The 27,075-nt window shown below is 52.5% G+C and overlaps 1 protein-coding gene across 2 annotated transcripts in view; it reads left to right on the forward strand.

Moving 5' to 3' along the window:
* The first annotated feature begins 353 nt into the window (after nucleotides 1-353).
* The window catches only part of CTDP1 (CTD phosphatase subunit 1), a 51,511-nt gene continuing 24,789 nt past the window's right edge, over nucleotides 354-27,075 (forward strand). Inside the window, exons 1-9 of one of the 2 annotated variants that reach the window (XM_081262656.1) lie at nucleotides 354-3,165; nucleotides 15,084-15,167; nucleotides 15,845-15,938; nucleotides 18,099-18,227; nucleotides 19,903-20,053; nucleotides 22,279-22,369; nucleotides 23,062-23,228; nucleotides 24,165-25,193; nucleotides 26,805-26,946. In XM_081262656.1, the coding sequence (XP_081118782.1) occupies nucleotides 2,852-3,165; nucleotides 15,084-15,167; nucleotides 15,845-15,938; nucleotides 18,099-18,227; nucleotides 19,903-20,053; nucleotides 22,279-22,369; nucleotides 23,062-23,228; nucleotides 24,165-25,193; nucleotides 26,805-26,946 (2,201 nt within the window). In that variant the 5' untranslated portion in view covers nucleotides 354-2,851. The remainder of the gene's footprint in view (nucleotides 3,166-15,083; nucleotides 15,168-15,844; nucleotides 15,939-18,098; nucleotides 18,228-19,902; nucleotides 20,054-22,278; nucleotides 22,370-23,061; nucleotides 23,229-24,164; nucleotides 25,194-26,804; nucleotides 26,947-27,075) is intronic. The other variant, XM_081262657.1, reaches the window with a different exon arrangement.

The raw sequence follows: 27,075 nt of genomic DNA on the forward strand, positions 1-27,075 counted from the left end.
AAGACGTCCATCAGACGTCTGCAGAAAGCCATGCCAGGTAAAGACGGATTCGAAACTGAGGTTCACTGCGTAACAAAGATCTAAAGCTGTTGTGATTTGGAAGTGAAGTTAGGAAGAAATCACAAAGGAACATACAAAGGAAATCAAGGATAGTGAGAACTGGTGAACACTTCATTTTCTTAATTTGCTGCCTAGAAGTCATCAATTTTTAGAAATAGCTGGCAACAATTTTTAAAAGGCTTCCAAACACACCTGGGCCTTGCTTTTTCTATGTAATTCCCCTTATCAATCTGCATGCTTTTCAACCAAATATGGCTTATAGTCTAAGAATGAGCACAGCCTCAGGGTATTCAGAAATACCAATATTTATTATGCTGAAAATAATGAACACTACAAAGGGTTTCTAAAAATACAAAAGAAAAATAATCATCTTATTCCATTCGCACTTTTCCTTTCTTTTAAAATTTCTAATTGTGGTTACAAACATAAAAGTTGGCACATTAACCATGGTGCACAGCTCGGGACCGTGGAGTCTGTTCAACTGGTGTGCAAACTATCCTGGTGAACACGCACGCCTCCTTTCCCCTACCCCCAGCCCTGGTGACCACTCCACCTTGGTCTGAGTTCTAGGCACCTCACAGGTAGACTCTTACGTGTCCCCCAGGACTGACTCATCTCACTCAGCACATCTCCAAGGTCCATCCAGGTTGTATCATGTGCTTTTCATTGCTTTTTGAGGCTAAATAATATTCCATGGTGTGCACATACATTTTGCTCATAATAAACCCCACCTACAGGGCTTGTGTTGCTTCCATATCCTGCTGTGTACCTTCCTAACACTGCTGTCAACCTGGGTGTGCACGCTGCTCTTCTAGATCCTTCTTTCAATACCCAGAAGTGGGACTGCTGGATCATGTGCTAATACTAATTCTTATGTACCTGAACACCATTTCCCACACTGGCTGCAATATTGTATACTGCCAACAACAGTGCCCAGGATTTCTCACATCTTTGCCAATACTTATTTTGATAGTACTCCCCTAGCGGGCGTGAGTGATGTTTCATTGTGGTGTTGATTAGCTTTTCTCGACTAGTGATTATATTTTCATGTGCTTGTTGGTCATTTTTTGTCTTGGGGAAAATGTCTACTCAAGTCCTTTGCCCATTTTTAAATTGGTTATTTCATTGTCCTTGAGTTAGTTGTAGGACTTCATATATTCCAGATGTTAACCCCTAATGATGTAGAAATAGATATTTCCTCTCATTCCATAGGTCCCATTTTCAGTGTCACTTGTGTCCTTTGAGGTGCATAAATCTTAAGCTTGATGTGGTTCCATTTGTCCACTTTTACTTTTGCTGCCTGTGCACTTGATATTATAACAAAGAGATCATTGCCAAGTCCAAAGTCATGGAGCTTTCCCTGTTCTAGAAATCATGTGGCTTTAGGTCTCTTTGGTCTTCAATATGCTTTGAGCTAATCTTCATAAACGGTGTAAGATAGAGCCTCCCTGTGGCTTTTCTTGAGGCCACACACTGGTTTATGAAGCAGTCAAAGTTCACAGCTCAGGAAATCGGGCCTTCCTGCGGTGATACTGCCACCCTACTGCTGCTATGCCTTTCCCTACACTCCGCTCAGTTGTGGCCTCACTAGCACTGACCCCCATCAGAGGACAAAGGAAATACACATGAAAAATTGAAACACTTTCTGGAGAGTAAGGAAAAGGCGGACAGAAGTTTGAAGGGCAGTCCAGGGAAGTAGATGGAACCCTTACGCAAGAGAGCTGGATCCTCTCTCCCTCAGAATATGTGCAATACCATGCGTTTCGCCATAGGCCCCAAATCCAAAGTTTTGGGAAGTTTTGTGCCACTGATTTGCAAAGTCAGAACTAACAGACGCTTGTGGTCTTTTCATTCCACACAGATTTTCCTGCACAAATACTGACTCATTTGATGAAGATGCTGCCCAGGTTCCATGTCCACATGACCGCTTTCCTAAGGTCTGAAAAACTCTGTGTAGACACCACCTGTTCTTTTAGGGTGAGGGCTGGGCTTCTGGCAACTTTCCGGGCGGTGGTTTGCTTTCTGCAGAGTAGCTGCCTTCCTCGGATAAGGCACGATGCTTTGTCTCAACCCCTACCTATTCCTTCCTGCCTCGTGACGCCGGGGGACACTGCATACAGGACCGGGGTGACCTTCCGCCGGGCCGGGCGGACAGGGGCTGGGCACTCGGTCTCGGCCTCCGCACTCGGCTGGCTGCTCGGAGCCGCCCGCTCCCGCCCACCGCGCACTGGCCGGGTCCGCGCGCGCCGCGGCAGCCTCCGTGCCCGGCCGCCCGGAGCTCCGGCCCGAGAGCGGCGCGGACCAGGCCCGGCGACGAGCCTGGGCCTGGGCCCGCGCTGCACGCCGGGAACCGCGGTCTCGCCACTCCGGGGCCTGAGAGGGCACGAGAGCCCGGGGACGGCGGCGCGCGGCACGCCGGGACTTGTAGTCTCGCGACGGCGGGACTCGGCGCACCGCGGGTCCTGCGACGGCGACCCGCGGTGCTCCAGGGACTCAGCGCGCGCCGGGGTCCTCCGACGGCGGCCGGCCCGGCACGCCCGGACCCCGTGACGCCGCCCCGCGCCCCGCCCCGCGGGTGTGGCCCCGCGTGGCCCCGGTGTTTACCCGCGGCCTGGGCGCACGCACGCGACGGCACGTCGCCCGCCGTGACGTCAGCTCGCCTCCCGGAAGTGGGCGCGCACGGAGCGGCGGGTGAAGCCGGTGCCTGAGCGGGAACCGCAGCGTCGCCGCCGCCCGCGGTGGGCGCCGCGCCCTGAGCGCCCCTGCTTTGCCGCCCCCCGCCCCGGTCGCGATGGAGGTGCCGCCTGCGGCCCGCCTTCCCGCCGCGGGCGCCCCGCCGGCGGCCGTGGCCGAGGTGCGCTGCCCTGGCACCGCGCCGCTGCGCCTGCTCGAGTGGAGGGTGGCGGCGGGCGCGACTGTGCGCATCGGCTCGGTGCTGGCCGTGTGCGAGGCCGCCGCCTCTGCGCAGCCCGCCGGGCCTGCCCCGGCCCGCGCCGCTTCGGGGGGCTGCGTGCGCGCGGCGCGGGCCGAGCGCAGGCTCAGGTCGGAGCGCGCCGGCGTGGTACGGGAGCTCTGCGCGCAGCCGGGCCAGGTGGTGGCCCCTGGGTGAGTGGGCCGGGTCGGGGAGTGGGGTCCCAGGGCCGGGTGCCGCGGGAGGAGTGGCGGGGTGGGCAGTGGCACCCGGAGGAGCTGCGCTGGGTGGGAGCTGGGAAAGGCCGACCCCAGCAGCTGCGCGCATTGGTAAACCTGGGGACCCACCACTTGTGACCCTACTACTGGAGGCATTTTGAGTTGGAAATGAAATTTTTAGTGACCCAAAGTTGCTCCCTTTGGGGAATCTGCACGCACTTCTACTTTTCTGTAGTAGATGGACTCCACCTTTTGTAAATGAAGACAACTTGGGGGTGGCCGTGAGTACAGGACTACTCAGGCAGGTTCCAGATTTGTTATTGAAATAGAAGCTGTGGGGCGTGTGCAGGTCTTTAAACACTTGTAAACTTTGTGAAACGCGGTTGTAAAACCCGGTGGTTCTGCCTCACAGCTGAGAAAGGGACACAGCTCAAGCTGGGTCCAGGTGACAGGATCGTCATGTATGGACTCCACGGCTTTCCAGGCTTCACAAAGGGACATGTGTCCTCTTCTAAGGTGCTTGACTGCTGAGTGTCCCGTTTATGCCTGAATTTGCCAGTGCCGTGTTCTTAGAGGGTGCTGACACACGGGCACGTGTGTGTACTTAGGCTGTTCCGATTCCAAGGAACAGAAACTGCCGGGAGTGCGAAGGCTGCTGGCCTCACTGGGTGTGAGAGCTTCCCTCTGGAAGGACACCACCCTTGTGTTTCTGCCCACCACCGTCCTCTATCTTGGGTTGGCACCACCCTGCCTGTGTTGAATACTTTCTACTTGCTGCTCTGCACAAACAAGGATCAGGACAGCACCACCTTTTGATCACAGACCCAGGCATTCTGTCTCACTGTCTTTCCCAACTTCACTTCCCAGGTAATGGCAGCCCCAGTGTGTCTTTGGAGATGGAGCCTGGGTAACGACTTTGGGTCACCACCCTCTCCTCCTATTGAATGCTCACAGGCAGGGATAGGAAGCCCCCAGGCAGAAACTATGCTGCTTCAAGGATGTGCCCCTAGAGTGCCGCCCGCCCGCATGGCTTCCTTCAGAGGTCAGGGCTGTGAGTTTGGTGGGCCCTGTGTTGGTATGTTAGGAAAGCTACCTAAAGTTCACTTGGTCCCTAATTAGCATTTAGCCTCAGTCCAAGTACCAAAGGGGTAAAGTTCACTGATCCAGAAGTGGAGAGCTGTACTCATTTCATTCCATTCCTCTGATGGTACAAAAGGGGCCACTGAGGCCCAGATAATGAATCAAGCCACCCAGCTAGTTGGCCTCAGCAATCAGCTGAGCAATTGGCCTGATGACACGTTCCAGCAGCAAGTGGCTGTTATCTTCTTTTTGACGTTTGAGACCTTGGGGTCCTTTATAGTGGTGGTTTGTCATGAGGCCTGAGAAACTGATGAGTGGCATCCCTTCTCAGATGATGTATCCAGGTGACACCAGAGGTGTTCCTGGACTCCTCTGAGAAGCCCACTTGGTCCTGTCCCCACCCATCCAGGAGCAGCAGGTGGATCCCTGCTTTTAGAAAATCAAGCAGTGTCACCTTGAATTTAAAATGCTTCCTTTCCTGTTGGAATTATTTATATGCATTTGTATGTGGGGTTTTGTGAGTCCAGGGAACATTATGATGATGTGATATTCACAGCTGCGGTGGCATTCCTGTGTGCCTGCGTGTGTGCGTCTGAAGTGTGGGTTCAGGAGGGAGCAGTTGACATAAGCATGAGTTTAAAGCCTCGTTGTGTTTCCTCTGGCAGTTGTAATTGCCTCTCTGGAATGGGTTCCACAGCTCCGGGTTGCCTGCCTTCTTGAATTCCACAGGTGTGTTTGAGCATGGACTCGGGGCTGACTGGGGCTGTCTGGCTTCATTAAAAAAAAGTCTGCTGTACTTCTGTGTGACACGATTTGAAAATCACTAAATTAAGTCACTTGTTGACAGGGGTTTTGTAAAAGACAGCTTGCCAGTGACTTCTTTAGTAGGATAGCACCCCTGACGTGAGCAGCCTTCCGCTGTGTGGACTGCAGAGGCTTGACTGGCATGTGTCTGAAGAGCTGTAGAGAGAACTCTCCATAGTAAAGCATACAGCCATCTATGGTGGGTTCCCACAGCTCATGAATTTCGGCTAAGTAGTCCTTTCCCCACAATTTAATTGTACAGATTAGGTGTCACTGATCCTAAAATCTAAAGTCCAAAATGCTGCAAGATACAAAACTTTTTGAATGCTGCCAAAATGCTCACGCAAAGTTTCAGATTTTGAATTTTCAGTTTAGGGCTGTTCATTGTGAAGTCTATTCAAATGTTCCAATCTCTGAAACACTTTTGGAGGCAGACATTTCAGGTGAAAGATGTCAGATGGATGTGTTTTTATGTGTAGCTAAGTAGAGAATGTGGTCAAATTCTATCCTAATGTTGGACGGTAATCACCTTCCTGGTCAGTAATGAGCTAGCTGTTTTGCTCCCTCTCAGGATCCTGAGCCCAGCACTTCATTTTGAAGGATTTCCTGTTTTTTTGTCTCTGGTTTTGTGACCCACAGCAGTTCCATAGTCCTAACTGATGGCTTCACACCAGGTATAGACAGAACAGTAGGGTCATCAGGGAAGAGGAGCTGGACCAAACCCATTGGTCTTTCTGTCTGATAGCCCCAGGTGTTTAACTTATACTAAGCAGGTCCCCAAATCATATGGACAGCTGTTTCATGACCGGTTTATATTGATAGCTTTCCGGAAGTGTTCTAGAAGTCTCAAGTTCTTAAGACCATGCAGGACAGAAAGCATCTGATTTGGTTTGCATTAAACGTTTGTACACAGATTTGGGTTGTTCACCTTAGAGAACCCCTCTGATGGCTTAAGTCACATACATTTGTTCAGACAGTGCCGAGTGGATTGAGGGGGTCTTGGCCTGCCCTTGTCATCTTGTATGCAGGGACAGGTCTGTCCTTGAGCTTGTCTTCTCTGCACAAGCCTCCCCACGCCAGTGGAACCTATGGCTCTTGTAGCAGCGGCTTCTAGCCCTGCTGACTAATCAGAAACATGGGTGTCAGCATGGCATTCTTGGAGGGCTGCCTGAGGAATATGTAGGTGTCCAGCTGGCCAAGACCACATGCAAACTTTGCTCTTGGGGGAAGCCTGGCCCCGAACCCTTGGTCTGTGCGATGGACCGTTTTGGTCCCTCATGGAGTTGCTGAGCCACTGCTTGCCCTGATCGCCGAGTTGCTCTCTGTGTGTGGTGTTGGGATGTCGCTCCTATAGAACTTCTGTGAAGGGCAGTGGTGTCTCTCCTGAGGCTTGAGTCCCTGGGCCCCTGCAGGCATCAAGAACGATTTCATCACAGAAGATTTTCTACTATCATCATTTTTTCCTCTTGATTTTCATTAGGCTTGTAAAAAGCTTATTTTTGAATAGTGAAGTGAGGTTTTGAAGAAAGTCACATTTGCTCAGCAGGAGCCTGGTAGCTGCCTGAATGATGTCTTGATACAGTTGAACACAGACTTTGCAACAGTTACTATAGCGGCCTGGCCCTTGACCCTTGAGCATAGGATACTTGACAGCCGCTTAGTTTTTTAACTGAGACTGTATGTGAGACTGAGAGGTGTGACTGGCTTGTGTAGCCTGTGGCCAGCACACTCTGAGGTGCCCAGGGACAGAGAAGCAGCTCTGGTCCTGTGTCTGTGGAGTTCAGCATAATAAATTCTTAAGTCTAATAAATTCTCAACAACACAAAAGGTTAAAGCAAGGAAGGATCCCAGGGAGGTGTGTGGGAGTGAGCCTCAGGTAGCTGTTGCAGTTCACTGAGGTGGAGCGCAGAGCAGACAGGTGGCTGGGCTCCACGTGGGCAGCAGGCACATGTGGCCATTGTCTCTCTCGCCTTCCTCCCAGAGTTCATCTGGGGTTGTTCTTAGGCACAGAACAGTTCTAAGAACTTAACACTTCTCTTGGGTGAAGTTGAAACAGTCGCTAGGTTGTCACCTTGATCTGTAGTAGGGTTACGTTTCCATAGCTCTTGGTCCATCAGGCAAGAGGAGGAGCCGTCCTCGGTGTACACAGGAAGGAAACCAAGGTTTCAGAATCGGGAGCCTCACTGTGCATGCCCTTCGTGTGTGTGTGTGTGTGTGTGTGTGTGTGTGTGTGTGTGTGTGCCGCTGGCTGGACCACGTTCACAGACATCCCCAGATGGGAAAGTAGGTGCAGTGATGGGGTACCTCTGCTTGTGCAATATTTATGTGAATTTAAAATATTTTGATTAAAAATACACTGATAAGGGCTGGGGTTGTGGCTCAGTGGTAGAGTGCTTGCCTAGCATGTGTGAGGCTTGAGTTCGGTCTTCAGCACCATATAAAAAATAAAGCTATCATTCATCTACAACTGAAAATAAAAAATAAATACACTGGTAAGTCACCCTCAGAAACTAAGTGTGAATTTGTTATTTCTGTCATCCATTCATGGAATGACACTGAAGTCCAAAGAGAGGGGAAATGGATGAAATGACCAGGTGATGTGAGGTAATTGGTGCGATGGACCGTCTCCAAGCAGAGGTGGAGATGGCGCTGTGTGTGACAGGTGCCTGAGTCTCAGCCAGGTTCGTGAGTTGGTGAAAAGCAGAGAACCCTTGGTGAAAGGAGAGTGCTCCAGCAGTATCAGCATTGCTGTCTTTGTTACTTTTAGGTGTTAGAATTAAAAATCTTGGAGAGGCTATAATAAAACAACTTAAACTGTAACCTCTTCTGTTCTAAGATTAGCTCGCCATTTCAGTGTTCTAAACTTAGAGAGGTGTTTAAAATTCCAAACACATTTCAGTCAGTGCACTTAAATAATACCTACAGAATGAAGTCTTGCTTTGGAAATAAGGAAATTTCTTGTTCATCGTGATATAGAGAATTTTGATGGGTTAGTAGATTTTTTTCAGTTAAATAATCATATTCTTTCTTGTTGGCAGCTGCATTATTTAAAAGATCACACAGTTTAAAAAGACATGTCCAAAACTAGGGAAATGGTCACTTTGTTTAATCAAACCTGTTAAACACAGTTGAACTGTACATCAGGTGGAATTCCACTTTGTGTTTCCGGTTTTTGCAGAACAGAACCCCAGCCTCCTTTCTGCCTCCCTAGCTGTGTGAGCACACTGCTGGCCCGGCTGCAGATTCTGGTGTCTCCAGCAGAGGCCTGTCTGCCTAGGATGGGTATCCCCATCCCTGTGTGTTCTTTAATTTTTAAATGTATTAAGTGAAGTAAAATGTTTGGGTATGGTGGAATGGATGAGTCAACTTTACATATACATTTTTAAATAATGATATCAAAGGTAAATATAAGAAATGATGCAGATCTGTTGTCTCAAGAAAAGTGCTTTTTAAGTTTCAGGGGAAGAACCTAGACAAAATGGAATCAGTCAGTATGTTTCCAAAAATATTCTAAAAGATACATATACTTCCTAAAGGTCATGACCAGATACCTTAGTGGTTTTTACATAATGTGGGTACAGGTCTTTGTTGTTTCACGAAGTTGAGAAAGGTTTGTTTGATATCTGTGTTTCAGAGTGGCTTTTTCTTTTCCTTTTTCAGCAGCACTGAGGAAAGGCACTCTACCACTGAGCTATAACCCCACCCTTTTATAAAATTTTGAGACAGGGTCTCACAAAATTGCAGAGGCTAACCTGGAACTTGTGGTGTTTCTCCTCGGCTTCCTGAGGATTACAGGCATGCGCTGTCGTATCCAGCTTAAAGTAGCTTTTAAAAGATTTTCCGTAGTTTTCACGTTGTGCTGTAAATTGTGACGAATGGGATTTCATGCCGTTTGATGTGTTCTGGATTGACTGAACGAGTGGGGTGGTGGACTTTGATGATCCGTTGGTCGTGTGCTGTTAGCGCACAGGCACAACCCCCAGCTCTGGCCCTATCTTGGGTGTGCCCCAGGGGTGGTCAGGCTCTGCAAGGCTGGCAGTGACTGGAGTGCTGCCTGTTAAATTCTGAGGTGGGGGCTGCTGCTTCATCCTGAAGCCTGTCCCCAGCAGAGGGCAGTAGAGCCTGTGGCGCGCCTCAGCCCTTGTGCTCTGAGAGGCAGCTGCGTTCTGAGTGGAGTGGAAGTCTGTAAGAATCCCTTCTGTGTCTCCATAGTGGCCCGTGGAGTTCTGGTGGTCGTGAGAAGGGAGCCAGCCCATCCTTATTGTAGCTTCTTCTCCACGTGCTTCAGACTGGTTCTTCAGAGCTACAGTTTGGTAGCCACTGCGGGGTCCCGGCCTCTCCGGGGCCCCAGGCTTTGTCGTGGCCCTGGTGCCTTCTGAGCAGGGTCCCCCGTCAGTGGCAGCCCAACTCTGACTGTAGGTTGGTGAAATGCTGGATGGGGACTGCCCACTCACATGCCAGCCTCCAGCCAGGCAAAACAAGAACTCTTTTTCCTTCCAGCCTTCTTGGCCATAGTTTTAGTCTTCAAGAAAAGTTGCGATAATACTACATATGGATTTTCATATGAGCTCACCCAGGTATCTGCTACCTTCCCATGAGTGATTCATTTCAAAAACAAACCAAAAAACCCCAAAATCCTCTCACACAACTGCTGTGCCGTCACCAGAGCCAGTAGTCAGTGTCTGTGCAGGGCCACCCTCTGTGCTGCAGAGCCCCTTCTTTTTCTGAGGAGGCCTCTGTAGCAAGAGCCACCTGTCCTGAGTCAGTGCCATCTGTCTTCCTCCTGGCCTTGTTGCCGGCTATCATATAGAACTCGCCTTGGTTAGACTGTGGTTTGTGGGTGAGTAGGACCTACACAGAGCAAGTGTCACTTGAGAAAGCCTATGAACTCCGTGCGTCCTGTATGGTGAGGTTAGACGTCGATCACTGGGTATGGTGGCGTCTGCCAAGGTCCTGTTGCAGAGTCACTAATTTTCCCACTGTAATTAAGTATCTTGACAAAGATACTTTATTAATCTGTAAATACCTTAAATTCTCACTGAACTTTGACCCAAAGACAAACAGCCCATTGACATGGCTACATGATTGAGGCTTTAAACTTGCACAGGTCACAGAGCACCCAGGACTCGTCCCTGTACTATCGTTTCGCAGCACCCAGCTGCTTTCCAGGGCATAGACCCCACCCAGAACTCACCTGCATCTCTCTAGTTCTAGAAGCTGGCACTTGACGGATGCTGAGTGAGTGGACACAGGCTTGTCCTTATGGCCACAGTACGCAGGCTCTGCTGTGTCTTCAGCAGATGCTGTCCCAGGCCTCTCCTCAGAGGCCTCTCTCTGGGCCGGCAGGGGTGCTGTGTCCAGTGGCACCTTTCTTCTCAGACTGGTCAGGCTGTGGTGTTGGCATTCCATGCTCATTCATCACAGCGCAGGTTTCTAAGTAGACTGTCACTTGGAGTTGAGATCCTGTGGGCTGCTTTTTGCTTCTTTCTGAGGGAGCCGGCTCCATTCTGCACTGAGATCCTCTTCATTCAGAGGAGAGTGGGCTTTCTGCCGGAGTGTGGGAAGCATTTGGGAACCTTTGGTACTGGTCTTGTGGAGCATCCTTCAAAATTCTAGTTGACAGGACAGGGATTCATAGAGTCACTTGGAGTTGGAGAGCTCGAGCTTAATTTTAGTATATATTTATTTTAACATTTTTGTGAGTATAAATTTTCATATTCTTAATCCCCATAGGTATAAGTAAGGTTAGATGTCAAAGTTTTATGGGGAATAAAGTTAGTGTGTGACTTCCTCTGCAGGTAGTCCTTAGATAGCCGTCCAGTGTCCCTGCAGAGGGGAGGCTTCTGCAGGCTGCATGACACTCACTTGCATGGTCTGCAGACTTCTTTGGTGATGGAAGTTGTCACATGAACCTGGAGCTGTCCCTGTGGGTGAGTGTGCTGGCTGGCTGCTGTGCCCACTGGGATGGGCTCCTGGAAGCTGAGTGCACTGGTGGACAAGCTAGCAGGCAGTATGTCTCCTCTCTCTACCACAGCCTCCAGCATGGGCACCCATGTACATTCTGGGATGGATGAGTGTGAAGCAGTGTCCTGTGCCCTGTGGGATGTTGAGCAGCAACCAAGATCCCCCCAGGTGCCCATTGCTGTCCCAGGTGTCTTGGTGTGCAGATCTGCACTGTAAAATAAGACCCTAGCGCAGAAAATTACATGACTTATGCACAGTAGAAATAAAATTGTAGAAATCAAGGAGCTGGTTCTGAAGTTTATATGGAAATTCAGGAACCTTAGAAGAGCAATTTCAAAAAAGGACAAAATTAAGGAGTGTATTGCCTGGTTTTAAAACATACTGTACAACTTCAGTAATCTAGGCAGTGTGATAACTGATGTAAAAATAGACGAGCATCATAAACGTGGGACTAGAGTCCAGAAGGCTCATAGATACAGACCAACAGGTTGTCCTCAGGGTACCCAGGAAGTTCCGTGAAGAAAAGTGCCAGCACTGGTGCCTTGGTCACATGGGCCAACAACTGTCTGTCCCTTTAGTGGACAGAATTGTCCTCCCACCCCCATGGTCAGAGGGAGATGTGACATTGGGGAAGAACCAGAGAGAGTGTGAGGGAACCCCCCCCCCCCCAGCAAGGATGGCTGCAGCTGACAGCTGCAGGTGCCTCTGAAGAGCAGAAGCCACGGAGCGCTTCTGGGGCCATGGAGGAGCCAGCTCTGCCCAGCTCTGGGCTGGAGCCCAGTGAGACTCCTTCAGACTTCATCTGCAGAACTGAGCTCCCAAGCGTGTGCTTTGGCACTGGGTGGGTGATTTGTTAAGAGCCACAAGGTCCGCAGGCAAGGTAAAATAGCCCAGCCTTTGCTTTACATCTTACTGAGAAGTGACTCAATGATTACACACCTGATGACATGATGTAAAACTGTAAACCTGTGGAAGGAAATCTAAGCAATCTTGCATAAGGCGAAGATTTCCTAATAAGGATGACCCCCAACATGCAATTAACAGCACTTCACCAAGTCTTGTAAAACTTGCTCTTTGAAAAATACTAATAAAAAATGAAAAGTGAACTGTAGGCTGGAGGGAAAAAAAATCTTTGCAAAAAAAGATGCTCCTTGGGCATTTGGAGGAAACACCAGGGTGGCAGGAGCAGCTAAGAGGAAATGATTGTGTTCGCTTGCCTGGTTTCAAAACATACTGTACAACTTCAGTAATCTAGGCAGTGTGATAACTGGTGTAAAAATAGACGAGCATCATAAACGTGGGACTAGAGTCCAGAAGGCTCATGACTGTGTATTCATTTCCTCTCCGCTGCTCCTGCCACCCTGGTCCTCCGTTCTCTTGCAGTCTTTGATCACAAACCCCACAGCCCATTGCATGGCCAGTTTACTCTGCTTCTTGTGACACCCACCCTAGCACCTCACAGGGCACAAGGCACACCCAGGCCTGACAGAGTCCTGATGGCCCAGGGCTCTTGTGGCCCTGTAGCTTTGGGAAGTAGCATTGAGTGCTGGTGGTGGCTCTGCCTGAACACCCAGAGGGCCACCCTGTGCACGCCTTAGCCACACGGAGGGTTGGTTTTGAATGGGGCAGGAGCAGTGCAAGTCTCCCTTTAGAGAGCTGGCTGCTCTGTGGTGTACAGGCATGGGCCAAGGAGAAGGGAGACCAGGCGCTCATTGAAGGGCTGGAGACCTGGAACTTGATAATGGTGCTCGGGTGAGAGACACCAGACTATTCAGAGGATAGGGTTTGAGGGTCGTGGTTGGGGTAGAGCAGTGCCAGACATGGAACAAAGCCCCAGAGGAGCCTGGGCACTGGGAGGAACAAGGCTGAGTCAGGCACTGTGGCCTCCCTTGTGTACCAGTGGACCCTAGGCTGTCAGTGCTGTGGATGTGAATGTTGTGGAACCTGGAGGTGTCCCAGAGGGAAGATGGTTTGGCAGGAAAGCCACGTGGATTGGTGCAGGTGGCCTGGTCCTTTTACTTTAAGCGTGGGAAGCAGGGCAGAGTTTGGATGGAGGTCAAAGTGTTGTTTCAGATGGTCAGAGGGTACCCTTGGGGGAGGGGAAATATTGGTGGGACAAGTTTCTGGAGGGACTGTCAGGACTGGAGGAGACACCCTCTGCCCAAGCCATGCTCTCTGAACCAACAGGAACTGTTAGGTTGCCGTGTGGGGCTCCAGCCCAGGGCTCACAGTCCCATGGGAGAGGGACTACGCTAGAGGCCCTGGTTGTGGATAGTAGGGAAAGAAGCCAGTACCTGTGGGATGCCCAGCGTGGCCGTGTGCTCTAATTTGAGACCCAGTAAGCTGATTCTTTGGGACTTGGAACTTGTCTCTATATTTTACGGCCGTGGTTGTGTGTCCTCGGGAAGCAGAGCAGAGCCACTGTGCCTCCCTTTGGCAGTGCTGGTGGTCCATGGCCTTGCCGTGATGGTGTGCTGTGCCAGCCACGCTGGGGAGTGTCCTCGGTGTGCCTTTGCTGTTTGCACACCTTTAGTGAAACGTCTGCGAGTGTCTTCCGCCTGTTTTCTAGCAGGGTGGTGGAATCAGAGGAGTTCTGTATACCAGATACCAGTCCTTTGTTGGGGCTGTGACCTGCAGACACCTCCCAGTGCATATCTCGTCTTTACACCCTCACAGGGTATTTCTAGAGCAGGAGCTTTAATTTTGATGAGCTGCAATGATCAGTTTTACTGTTTATGGCTCAGGCTTTTAGTGTCAAGTCTAACAATTCCGTCTAGACCATGATCTTAAAGATTTCTTCCTTTTTTTAAAGTGTAAGTTCATTTTGAGTTGGCTTTGTGTGAGGTCTGACGCTCAGGTCAAGGTTTTGTGCATTATGTTCCTGCACGTCTGTGGAAGGCTGTCCTTCTCAGCCACAGAACTGGCCAGAGCCGGTCACATGTCTGCACTGTTTGCAAGCATTCCTGTCTGCAGCCCCTCCCTCTGGCCCCCGCAGCTGTGCAGGGCAACTCCAAACCAGGTGGCGTTCTGTCATCTGACTGTCTTTTCAAGTTTGTTTCACCTACTTGAGGACCAGTGCCTTTCGCATAGTTCTTAGAGTAAGTTTGTGCCTACAGAAGCTGTGCTGGGATTTTGATAGGAGTTGGGAAAACCTGAAGGTCATTTTGAGAGAACTGACATCTTTGCTGTGTTGTCTTTCAATCCATGATGGTTATTTTGACTTTTGATTTCTCACATCAGTGTTTTTGACGTTCAGCATACAAATTCTATGCATTTTGTTAAGCATTCTGTAAGGGCTAAACCAGCAGTGGACTTAGGGAGAAAAATCATCTCTGCATCTGTATAAAACTAGGAATATTATAAAAGTTCTATCAGAAAAAATACTTCTCTGACAATGAGCCTTTCTGGAATGGGAACCACCCACGGGAGGAGCCACAGCTTGTTATCCTTAGAATCACCCAAGTGCTTCCCACTGCATTCAGGAATAAAGCTCGGTTTCCACAAGCTCATTGGAAATGCAGGGGGTCACAAGCACATATTTAATATATCTGATGTCTTTTGAGGCTATTTCTGTGTGGTCTCCTAAGTAGACATCCTTATTTTTTCAGCTCCTCCTCCTCCTTATTTTTTCTGCTATGTATAGCAGAATTTGTTCTGTTTTGTTTTCCATGAGAGAGATCCACAAGGGAAAAGTCCCTTCATTTTATTTAGTTAGTTAGTTAGTTGGTTTTCATGGACCTGGTACCTTTATTTTATTTATTTATTTATTTTTACGTGGTGCTGAGGATCAAACCCAGTGCCTTGTACATGGGAGGCAAGCGCTCTGCCACTGAGCCACAATTCCAGCCCAAAGTCCCTTCATTTTGTAGTCAAAGCAAACAACCCTGGTGTGGGGTGAGGCCCTCTGGAGCAAGTGAGAGCCAGGGTCAAGCTGGCATAAGGCTCATGCCCTTTCCTAGTACCCTTTCTCATACTCTGACATACCCATGGATTTTAAAGCGTTCTTTCCTTTATGATTAGTCATTGTTTCATCTCATATTTTGCAGGGCGCTTCTGGTGACACTGGAAGGATGCAGCCACCCGGTTGTCATGAAGGGCTTGTGTGCAGAGTGTGGCCAGGACCTGACCCAGTGAGCAGCATTGGAGGGAGGAGCAGCACTCTTGGGGTCTGAGGCTGGGCCTGTGGGCAGGGTTCAGAGAACAGACGCCTTCCCTTGGCCACACCCAAACCAGACTGGATCCTGTTTTCATTCTTGGTTTGTGGAAGCCCCAGATCACTCCGGGTGCTCTGCTCAGATGCAGTGGGAGCATGCTAGAGGGTTGGGGTTTGTTCTCCCTGTGGGGACCACAGGCTTGTCATGTCCCCGGTGCAGATGGCCAGGTTCCCGCCTGAGCCCTCTTTTCCCATGCTGTGGGCCAGCCATCTGCTGGTAACAAGTGGTTCTTTGTCAGTCTAGAGGGTGGCTGACACTTGGATTTTTTTTTTTTCCTGTTTCACTTATAGGCCTGTTCATGGGTCTCATGACTTCGTAGTTAATTAGAGGGTTTTGACCCTGAACGCAACTAACTCTTGACTGCAGGCGTGAGTGTGGCTGGGACAGCTGAGCTTTGTGGCCCAGAGAGTGGCGTACTGAGAGCTTGGGGTCTGGTGCTTTCCTGATGGTGCTCGGACAGTGGAGGGCATTCCCCAGCTGCCGCAGAGCAGGGTTCTGTGCAGGGGCAGCGGGCATGGTCCTGCCTGCAGCTTGGAGCCCGTCCCAGTTAACCCCAGCACAGCAGCTTCTAAGGTATCTTCTTGCATTCAAAGGCTGCAGAGCAAGAATGGCGAGCAGCAGGTGCCGCTGTCCACAGCAACCGTGTCCATGGTCCACAGCGTGCCAGAGCTGATGGTGAGCTCTGAGGTGAGTGTATACGGGGTCCTGTGAAGACATGGGACCCGTCTACAGTGTCATTTCTGAAGGGTAGCTGTGCAGTGGCTCAAACGTTTCAGACTGATGGCTTCTGTCCTCCGCTTTCTTTAACCAGCAAGTCTGCCCCACAGCTCCGTGGCAGGAACCTCCCTCATGCTGCCAGTGCAGGCACCGCTCTGTTTGGGTGCCCCTCGAGCCAGATTCCGGGCGAAAGGGATGTGGTGGATGCCTGGACACAGCTCCAGAGGCAGCATGCTTGCAAGGGTGTGCACAGGGAGGACAGCAGGGCCAGGCGGCTGTGAGGGACAAGGCTGGTGGAGCTAGGGATCAGCTGCCATAGAGAGTATTGGAAGTGAGGTGGCCAGGGCGGGATCCAGGTGACATCTGCTGTGTCGCTGGTTGAGAACACCGTGGCGGGTAGCAGGCCCTGTGCAGGACTGGGAGGCAGGCCCTCCAGATCGTCTCGAGTGTCTGTGCTGCTCTGGTACCCACGGGTCACCCTGAAGCTTGGGGCCATATGGGCCTCTGTCTGGTGTGCAGGCAAGTGTCCCGGGAGGGGCAGGAGCTAGCACCCTCCATTCCCCCACCCCAGCACCTGTAGAGAGTTCCACAAGCAGTGGGTATGTTGTCTGGAAGTGGGAAACGTTGCTCATTATGAGGATTTGGTCAGACTTACGCTCTCAAGTGACACACATCAACTTCAGTCTGCTTTTATGGGGAAGACAGAATGCCAGATGCACCGTTCTGGTTTTTCTGGATTACTGAACTTTAAACAGATGTGAATTCGTATGTGTGTGTAAAACAAAGTCAGGAACTTTGGGGATACAGGAGAAGGGCGTCTCCCATCTTCCCACCACAGCAGAACTGCTGGCCCTTTATGCCACATCCCTTTCAGGAACCGGTCTCCAGCTAACCTCTTCTGTGACTAGCCGAATGCAGTCAAAGCAAGAAACCTGGCATGAAGCACACCTGACATATTTACCTAGTGGATATGTTTGCCCTCTAGCAGGTTGGGCAGGGCCGTCTCAGAGGAGAGCCCGCACTGGGCCTGGAGTGTGGATGTGCTGTCGCACATCTCTGGGCCCAGCCGGGCCCCCCCGGGTGTTGCAGAGAAAGAAGCATGCCCGCACAGCCAAAGCTGCTGCAGGGTTCTCTGCCGCCGCTTGCTTGCAGTCTCACAGGGAGGGTTTCAGGTGAGTAGTACTGAGCTGCAGTAAACTCCCAACAGGAGACTCGGGAAGAGGAGAACCAGAGAGAGCATTCAGTGCAACACCAGGTGTCCTGTGCAGTCTCAGAGAATCGGGGTCTCGGGGATTTGCGTTCCATTGTCCTTGTTCTGCTCTCTTCTTCCCCCTCAGGGGATCTCCTCCTGATGACCTCATCACAGGGTGGGTGTGCCCTGGTGATGAGGGAGAGAATGTCTGGGAGACCTGGTCACAGGAGAGAGTGGTTCCCTTAAGGGGTCGCAGTTAACTTCCACCCAGGAGGCTCTGACTCACCAGGCCCCATTTTCCTGAAGCTCACCAGCTTCCATCAGGCCCCATGAGTGGGGAAATAGTCACCTTAGGGTGGTGATCACCTACAACCAGGGGAGGTTGGGCATTGGGGTTCCCATTCCCAGATGCCCTCTTCTCCAGGAAGACCCCCTGGGGTCTCAGTTGGATGACTTATGGATTTTCTTAGTGCACACGTCTGACGTCTGCCCCCTGCCTGTTCATGGCTGATGGACCTACCCCACAGTGATAAGGGGCAGCACTGGGCCAGGAGGACTGGACCTCCTCCCTGGCCTCTGGACCAGGCCAGTGGTTCGCACTGTCAGCCTCCTCTGTTATCGTTGCAGCTCACCCGAACTGAGGTGTTACAGACACCCACTTCCTTTCCCCTCTCCTTTTCATATCTAGTCAATTACGAAGTGCCACCATGACCCACATTCCCGTAAGCAGCTTTTGACCAGACAGACTGGATTTTGGTCAGTGTGCAGCACTGGCCAGTGGGGAGACCCTGAGTGTGCAGGCTGCTGTGGACTCTAGGTCCTGGACACGTGATGATGCTGATGAGGACCTACAGTGTCCTTTTACTTCTTTTAATGGAATTGGGGTTTACATTGGATCCAAATATAAGAACTCTTTTAATTTTTTCTTTTAATTTTAGCAAGCTGAAAAACTTGGAAGGGAAGATCAGCAAAGACTACATCGAAACAGAAAACTAGTCCTCATGGTTGATTTGGACCAGACCCTAATTCACACGACAGAGCAACACTGTCCACAGATGTCGAACAAAGTGAGTGTTGTCATCTGTTCCCAACGTGGCTCTCCTAGAAGCCACCGCTCACATGATTCAGTGTGAGAGTACGTTGTCTTGGGGCTGGGGTTGAGGCTCAGTGGAAGAGCGCTCGCCTAGCATGTGTGAGGCACTGGGTTCAATTCTCAGCACCACACACAAATAAATGAATTAAAGGTCCATCAACAGCTAAAAAATATTTTTAAAAAAGAGTACATAGTCTTGTTTTTAATACTTGTATAGGTCGCCCAGTGTTCGGGTTTCAGATTAGCCAGTGTAGACGTGATCCCGTGCTGCAGTTCACTGTGTCTGAGTTGTGCTCATCATCCTACGTGGTTGTTAGGTCCTAAGGGAAAATCACATCACTGTGGGTGGTCAGCAGTTACCAGTGGTAGTTAACTGTCACCATGTGTGGTCAGCAGAAGTAGTCACCATAGGTCATGGTTATGGTTACCAGGGGTAGTTACCCCGGGGAGCTGTGGTAGTTATTATGGGTAGTTAGTTGTTAGGTCCCAGGGGACTGTCACCATGTGTGATTCACATGGTTATAAGTGGCAGTTAATCGTCACAGTGGGTAGTTGGTAGTTACTATGGGTAGTCAGCAGAAGTGATCGCGTTAGGTAATTGGGGTGATCGCATGGTTGTGAGGGTAGGTACATCGGGAGCTGTGGTAGTTGCCATGGGTAGTTGTCAGGTCCTGGTGGTCAGTGCGCTTACAGGGCAGTTGGCTTCAGAGGGTGTCAGCCTGCACTTCCTCAGTCAGTGAGTGTGAAAGGTTTTCCCCTGGTGTGCATCAGAGCTGGCTACTGGCTCCTCCTGAGGTCCTGGTTGGCCCTGCAGTTTTTTGAGGTGACCAGCACCTCACCAGGGTAACTTTTCCTCTTCAGGAGACGATAAGCCCCCTGAGAAATAGTGAAGAAATAAGAGACAAAGTCAGAGAATCAGGTTTTTTTGTTTTGGGGTTTTTTTAGTATATTTTTTATTTTTAGGTGGACATAATATCTTTATTTTTACGTGGTGCTGAGAATCGAACCCAGTGCCTCATGCATGCTAGGCCAGCGTGCTACCACTTGAGCCACATCCCCAGCCCAGAGAATCAGTTTTGAAAGCAGAGTGCCTGGGCTGGGGCTGGGGCTCAGTGCTGGAGCACTTGACTAGCATGTGTGAAGCACTGGGGTCCACCCTCAGCCCCACATATGAGTTAACAAGCGTATAAAATAAAGGCACCGTGTCCATCTACAACTGAAACCAAATAAATAAAGGTATTGTATCCATCTACAACTAAAAAACATTTAAAATAGAATAAAGCAGAGGGCCTGACAGAGTCTTCTAGTCCTGGGAGGAGCTGGAACCCAACAGTTAAAAAATGGCTCCAGTTATTCAAGGAAGGGATACGGTTTCAGCAGGCGGAGTCTTTGTTTGTGGTGTCTTGCAGTCAAAGGTTGATGGCATCTTGACAAGCCACACTCATCTCTGAGAGGCTTGGGGACCTTTTGGCAGAGCTGAGTAGGAGCTCACATGTGTCTGGGCGTCTCACTAGCAGGATCTTTCCTATTCGACGGCTGTGATGCCGGTTTGGTCCATGCACCGTTCACGGATGGCTCCCGACACTGGAGCTCGTCTGCAGAACCCTGCCGAGCCCGTGCGCGCTCTCATGGCCCTGTGGTCCTTGCAGGGCATCTTCCACTTCCAGCTGGGTCGGGGTGAGCCGATGCTGCACACCCGGTTGCGCCCGCACTGCAAGGACTTCCTGGAGAAGATCGCCAAGCTGTACGAGCTGCATGTCTTCACCTTCGGCAGCCGGCTGTACGCACACACCATTGCAGGTCAGTTGGCTACTTCAGGACCAGCAGTGGGGTCAGGGCTGCCGATCTGTGGGCATCTTCAGGGACAGCATGTTAGCTTAACAGTGAGGGCAGGAGAACACAGGCTCAGTTCTTGTGTTAGCAGCAGGGCGTTGGTAGGTGAGAAATTCTGCTGTGGCAGCCAAGTGCTCTGGCCAGGAGCCACAAGTAGGCCAGTGTGCAGGACCATGGATGCGTGGGAACAATGGTGGGAATGTGCTTTCTGAAGCTCCGGAGTAGCTGAAGGAGGGCCTCTGGCGCCCGCCACTGGTCTTGGCTACACTTGAGCTGCTCTGCAGTGGCTTCCTGCACTGGGTCCTGTGCAGGAAGATCGTCTGACCCCCCCCCCCCCCCCCCCCGTGTGCTGCTGCCACACAGGGCCAGGGCAGTCCACAGAAGCCAGTGTGGGGAAGGAGGGGCTGGGCACTGCAGTCAGGACCTGTGTCACACTACAGAGCAGGTATCCATGTGCATCTGGGCACCCAGCAGAGGCAGTGGAGTGAGATGTGACCCAAAACACCAGTCTTCAAAGAGCAGGTCATATTGCAGTGTGGGTGTAAAAGTGCCTCCCGGACATCTGGCTCAGCATGCTCTTGCCCACGGCTGCAGCGAGGTCCAGGAGCCACACCCCCTCTGGACTGCTGTCCTCTCCATCAGGGTTCCCTGTGCTCTGAAGTCCACTCCGAGTCTCCTGCCTGGCAAGACTCTAGGCAGGGCAAGCCAGCGAGCGGCCCTGGGCAGGCTGCCCCACCTGCCGAGGGCCGGGTTCCTGTCTCCTGCACATGCTGGGTTTGTGCCCTTTCTTTGCGGGGCTGTATTATTGCCATGGGTTTCCCCAGGTGCCTTAAATGGCAAGTGACGTTAAGTTGCTCAGCTAGCATTGAACCTGGACCACCAGTGTCTTCACTCCAGGAGATGACGTGAGAAACCTGATTGTTTCCAGCTACTTCTCCTGCTTCCACAGACGGGAATACTTTTACTGTCCTGTTTTTCTGTGTTCTCTGTATTAAAACGGCATGTCTAATTATTAAATAACGTAAATGTGAACTTTGCAGCCTTACTAAATGTGATGTCTGGTACAGTGCAAGCAGGTAGTTTGATAGGAAATTGATCCTTTGCCGACTGTTAGTATGTAACGTAAAGCTTATTACCTTCTCAGTTCCCCAGGCCAGTTTCCGTGATGTTGCTTAAGTTTTCAGCACTGGGAAGTGGTGCATGCCAGTAGGAAGTAGTTGCAGTGACCCTGCTCTGTGTTTCTGCTTTGTAGTGTGTGTGTCAGTTCAGCAGCTCCCCCGGTCTGCAGTTCTGCGTCCACAGAGAAGGACAACTCTTGTATTACCTTGGGGTCTCAGGTACCCATGGCTGAAAGCAGTCAACAATTGATAGGCTTTAAATGTGCCATTCTGAGTGGGGAATGCGGCTCGGCCTCTTGACTGGTGTGTCCATGGTGATGCACTGCCCACTTGACGGCCACGTGGTAGCCATCGCAGTCATCAGATTGACTGTTGCGGTATCAGGGTGCTGTGTTCCAGTAACACTTTCCTTAGTACAGCCTCAAAGCCGAGGAGCAGTGGTGCTGGCAGTTCAGGTATGCCAGAGAAGCCAGAGGCGTGCTCTGCACCACCGGTGTGGTCACAGGCAGGAGTGCCAACGAGTGCCCCCAGGTGCTTGAGAGAGACCATGTCCACCTTGCTGTTGCAACATGTTGCTGTGGTGGCTTTGCTTTGTCATTGTTGTGAATCTCTCCCTGCCCAGTGTACAGGCTGAACTTTATCACATGTCTGTGTGTGTAGGGAAAACGACAGGCAAGGTCTCGGTGCCACTCAGGTTTCAGGCACTGCCGGTACCCCTGTTGGTGTTGGGGAAGATGGAGGGGCTCCCATCAGGCAGTCAGGCAGCTTAGCCCTCAGACCTCAGAGGCGAGGAGCCCCATCACCTGTGCCTGAGACGGGGACGTCGAGGTCAGTTAGCTTGGTTAGGCAGTGGTTTCAATCAGCAGCACTGCAGACACACACATGGTTCATTTTGGAGGAATTGAAGCCCGGGGTTTGAGCATAGGAGACCATGTAAGTGGGTCTCACCTGGGAAGAATGCGGCTTGCTGGCACCATCGCCGGGCATGTCCGCTGGGGTGGGGCGACGCTGGTGCGTGGTGCAGAGGGGCATGGCTGCCCCCAGGTGTGCAGTTCTGTCGGTTTTCTTTCACAGGCTTTCTAGACCCTGAGAAGAAGCTTTTTTCCCACCGGATCTTGTCGAGGGATGAGTGCATCGACCCGTTTTCTAAGACAGGAAATCTGCGGTATGTGCCAGGCAGGGCCCGTCACTGAGCAGGGCTCCATTTGGCTTCTACTTTCAAAGTTGCATTTTGAGAACCAGAGTGAGGGTTCTGGAGTTGCGTCTTCTGGGAGTTGGCCAATCTTCAGCAGTGGCTGTGGAGAGCCGCAGGCGCCTCCTCTTCCCCGAGCCCTGCCCTGTGTCCAGAGTCCCCCTGTGCTCTGCTGCTCTGCCCCAAGCGGCACAGTGGCCATCTCACCCTGCACTCGTGGCCACCACAGCCTGCTGTTGAGGCTCTGCGTGACTCTCACTTCACATAGGCCTGGGGACAGTGCTTCAGGTCCCACGCCTGTGCAGAGGGCCTCCTGGACCAGGCTTCAGGGGCAGACAGTGGCAGTGACTTCCCACCAAGGTCCCACTCTAAAGTCACCACCTCTTTTCTGCTGGGCTCCTGGGGAACTCGGGGACCTGACTGCACAGGGTTGAGCGTGGCCCCATGGCTGGACACCTGAACTGTGTACTGTCTGGCCCTTTAAGAAAAGGATTGCCTCCTGTTGTCAAGGAGAAGCGGAAATAGTGGTGCCGGTCTGATCCCTTTGATGTGACTCTGGAACCACCAGGAGTGGGAGCTGAGTAAACCTGCTCTGCTCCTCAGCAGGACAGAGCGCCGCGCCCGCTGGTCACTACTTGGTGCAAATGGCCTGTTTTCACTTGTAGAAACCTCTTTCCCTGCGGAGACTCCATGGTCTGCATCATCGATGACCGAGAAGACGTCTGGAAGTTCGCCCCCAACCTGATAACTGTGAAGAAGTATGTGTATTTCCCAGGCACAGGTGACGTGAACGCACCCCCCAGGCACCGGGAGTCTCAGGCGAGGAAGAAAGGTGGGCAGTCTCCTGGCGCGTTGCCCAGAAGCCAGCGCTTGGCTTCAGTGTCTGTCTCTCTTCTCGTCCTGTCTCTGTTTTGGCTGCTGTAAAGTCAAGATTCACTTTTTAAACTTATATTTCAATTTTATAGAATTTGTTTATATTTCAGTTTTATTTGGGGCTTATGTAATACTGAAAATCAGGGTGATTAAAATCGGTATCTTCTTGGTCACGTAAGATTCTAGATGCTCCTCAGCTGAGTGCTCCTGAGCACTGCAGCTCGTCCAGTTTTCCTTAAAGCCTCCCCATTCCTCAGAGGGTGTGAGAGGTGGGTACAGGGGCTCTCTCATGAGGATGCCCAGAGCTCAGGGCCTTGGCTGTGCCCTCCTGGAGCCTGTAGGGAACCATGTCCTCTCAGGCAAGCTTGAGGCAAAGCCTGTTGAGGAGACTTGCTTTGGTTCTTGGTTTTTGTTGTAATTTTTCAAGAATTTTTCTGTAGTTGTGGATGGACAGCATGCCTCTGTTTTGTTTGTTCTTTTTTTTTGTGGTGCTCACATATGCTAGGCAAGTGCCCTGTCACTGAGCTACAGCCCCAGCCCCTTGATTTGGTTTTCAGAGTTTCTGTTGATCTCTTTAGTTTCAAAGCAGGATATCTTGAGGCTCGCGATTACTGCTGTGGTCACTAAAGTAGAACTTAGAGGTCAAGGCCAGGGGAAGTGGTGCTCAAGGGCCCCTTGCGGGGTGTGTGGCAGGGGCCATCTCCTAGACACCTTCTCCTGTAAAGCCAGGGCCCATGTGGGTGGAAAGGCGCGAGGTCGGCGTGGCTACAACCTGGGCGTCGCTGCTGGGCTCCCGACAGGGGGGTGGTTGTGGTGTGGGGAGGCGCGTGCTCAGGTTTTCAGAACTGCCGGACAGCAGGTAATAGAAGCCTTTCCCTTTGTGTGCACGTTTTAGTGAACCATTCTTCTAAAGGTGCCGATGTCTTGGAACCAGCCCCGTCTGTGAAAGAGCCCGAGGAAGGCAGACCCGTTCCTGGGGCAGAGCGGAGCAATGGCCTCGGGAAGCCTCCCCGAGAGCTGAACGGCAGTGAGGCTGCACTGGGAGCATGTCCCAGCAAAGCGGATGAGAGGGACGCCTGGCCCTGTCCCCGGGCCCCTTGTAGCCGTGAGCTGGCCGAAGCTCCAGAGCCCCAAGCCCAAGCATCCTGTGAACAGGGAGGTCGGACCTCACCAGGGGCACAGCCCACACAGGGCGCCTCCAGCACGGAGTTAGATTTTGACTTGTCCAGTGACAGCGAGAGCAGTGAGTCCGAGGGCCCGAAGTCGTCCTCCTCGACCTCTGAGGGGGAGAGTGAGAGGAGAAGCCGAAAGAGACCTCCAGCTGCCCGCGGTGGAGTCAAAGCCCCACAGCAGGGAGGTCTGCCTGACACGGGCGGGGAGAGACTGTCAGGGGCAGGCCCCGGAGAGCCAGGGCCCAGAGTCCACACACAGGACAAAGGGCCAGACCTGGACGTGCAGGAGGAGGGTGAGCGAGATGGCCTCTGTGGCCTGGGTAATGGCTGTGTGGACAGGAAGGAGGCAGAGACGGAGTCCCAGAATAGCGAGCAGTCGGGCATCACCGCAGGCGAGTCCCTGGACCAGAGCATGGAGGAGGAGGAGGAGGACACGGACGAGGACGACCACCTGATCCACCTGGAGGAGATCCTGGTGCGGGTGCACAGGGACTACTACTCCAGGTACGACAGGTACCTCAACCAGGAGCTCGCGGAGGCTCCGGACATCCGCAAGATCGTGCCAGAGCTCAAGAGCAAGGTGTTGGCGGACGTCGCGGTGATATTCAGTGGGTTGCACCCAACCAACTTCCCTGTGGAGAAGACCCGTGAGCACTACCATGCCACGGCCTTGGGGGCCAGGGTCCTCACGCAGCTGGTGCTGAGCCCCGACGCCCCTGACAGGGCCACCCACCTGATCGCAGCACGGGCTGGTAAGTGCCCCCCACGTTCTGCGGGCACAGCAGGCCAGCCGCGCTCTTGGGGTGGTCGTGGCCTGCCTCCACCTGATGGTAGTCCCTGTCCTGGAGGCTGGCATTGCTATGCATGGCCCAGTGCGCTGTCAGGAACACTTTCTAGAACAGGGACCTTGGGAGAGCGGGTGGGTAATTCCCTTTGGCGGACTTCTTTGCCCAGGTACATTCTGTGGGCCTCTGCACTGGTGGCTTGCCGCTGTGGGTCCTTTGGGCAGTCACTTTGCTGCTCTGGGATGGTGGAGCTCTCTCCAGGAATAGTGGGAGGGAGCAAGCCAGAGGCTGCGAGCCTCGGGGAGCAGGTGAAAAGCCATGAGCCGTCTGAGAAAACCAGTTGGAGCAAAGAGAGCATTCGCTGTAGACAGGAAAGTGGAGGACCCCCTCGAACTGGGTGCACCTCCTCTGGCTTCTGAGACCTCACCCAAGGAGAACAGAACCCTGGGGTGATGGGCGAGCTGGCAGGAATGCTTACCCCAGATGCTTAAAGCCACAAACGCCTCATCACTTTTAAAATGCTTCTCACAAGCAGTTTGACTTCTCCCAGTGAAGACTGCCAGCTGCCTCAGCCTTGCCTGTCACGGCTGCGGTCAGCGAGTCAGGGCTGCAGACGCTTGGCTTCACCTCAGGGCAGCATAGCTCTTGCCTGTCTCCACGGAGGCCGGCGTGGTCCTGTTGGGTGCTGTGCCTCGGGTCCACGTCGGGCCGTGCAGAGCCTTGGGTCACCGTGTGGAGGGCTCCCACCACCGTGTGCCGTGCTCAGGGCCAGAGCAGGCTCTCCTCCCAGCCAGATCCCCTGCCAGGAGAAGGCGCTGGGGGGCGCCAGCCGCCACCTCCACCTGCAGGTAGAGTAGGTGTGGCTCAGGTCCCTTGCTTTTGTACCCGAGTGCTTCCACATGTGGCCGTTGTCCCGCAGCCACCCAGCACCTGACCCGCAGCTTCTCCTGCGCGCTCTGGGCTTGTTCCCTATGGGACACCCTCGTCCTCACGTGAGGTGGGCAGCACCTCGTCCTGCCTCACAGCACAGGGGTTGTGCCGCCAAGGGAAGTGACTGTCCTAAAGACATAGCTAACCAGAGCTGCAGCAGCCACCTCAAGTCACAGGGGTGGGACAGGCTCAGCAGGAGCTCAGGTGGAAGCCTCAGACTTGGGGACACTCAGGATGCACGAGGGGGAGGACAGGTCCTCAGGAGGCCACCCAGGTGCTGGAGTAGAGCTGAGAGCCCGTTGGGTCCCATAGAAGATGGTGGCATCTGGTGGGATGATGACGGCAGGGCTGGAAAGAAAGGGACAGGTGTTTGTCCCTGCAGACGGCTCTTTGGCAGGGGCTGGGTCCAGTTGCGAGGCCCTGGCAGTGTGTGGAGGGAGAGCTTGAGGTCCTGGTGGTGGTAAGATACACAGGTCCTGCCCCTGGAGGCCGAGTCTCGGGCAGAAGTAGGCGATGCTGCTGGGACCTGGCCTCTCAGGGTCCCTCCTCTCGGCTCCTCCTGGTCCCTTCCCCAGGGTGTCCTTGCCCTGGGTCTGTCCCAGATGCCCTCCCCCTGCTGCAGGGACAGCCTGACAGTGGTCTCCACAGGCACGGAGAAGGTGCGGCAGGCACAGGAGTGCAGGCACCTGCACGTGGTCAGCCCCGACTGGCTGTGGAGCTGCCTGGAGCGCTGGGACAGGGTGGAGGAGCAGCTCTTCCCACTCACGGAGGACGACGCCCGGACGCACAGGTGGGTGCTAGGCCATGCCCCGCCCCTGAGCTGTCCACCCATCCATAGGTACCTGACCACCACCGGCCTGTGGGTGTGGCTCTGCCTCGTCTCCCGGCAGGCCCGTTTCACCGAGGATCAGATGAGGTC

This window comes from Spermophilus citellus, assembly GCF_964194105.1.
Source record: "Spermophilus citellus genome assembly, chromosome: 12".
Taxonomy (NCBI): Eukaryota; Metazoa; Chordata; class Mammalia; order Rodentia; family Sciuridae; genus Spermophilus; species Spermophilus citellus.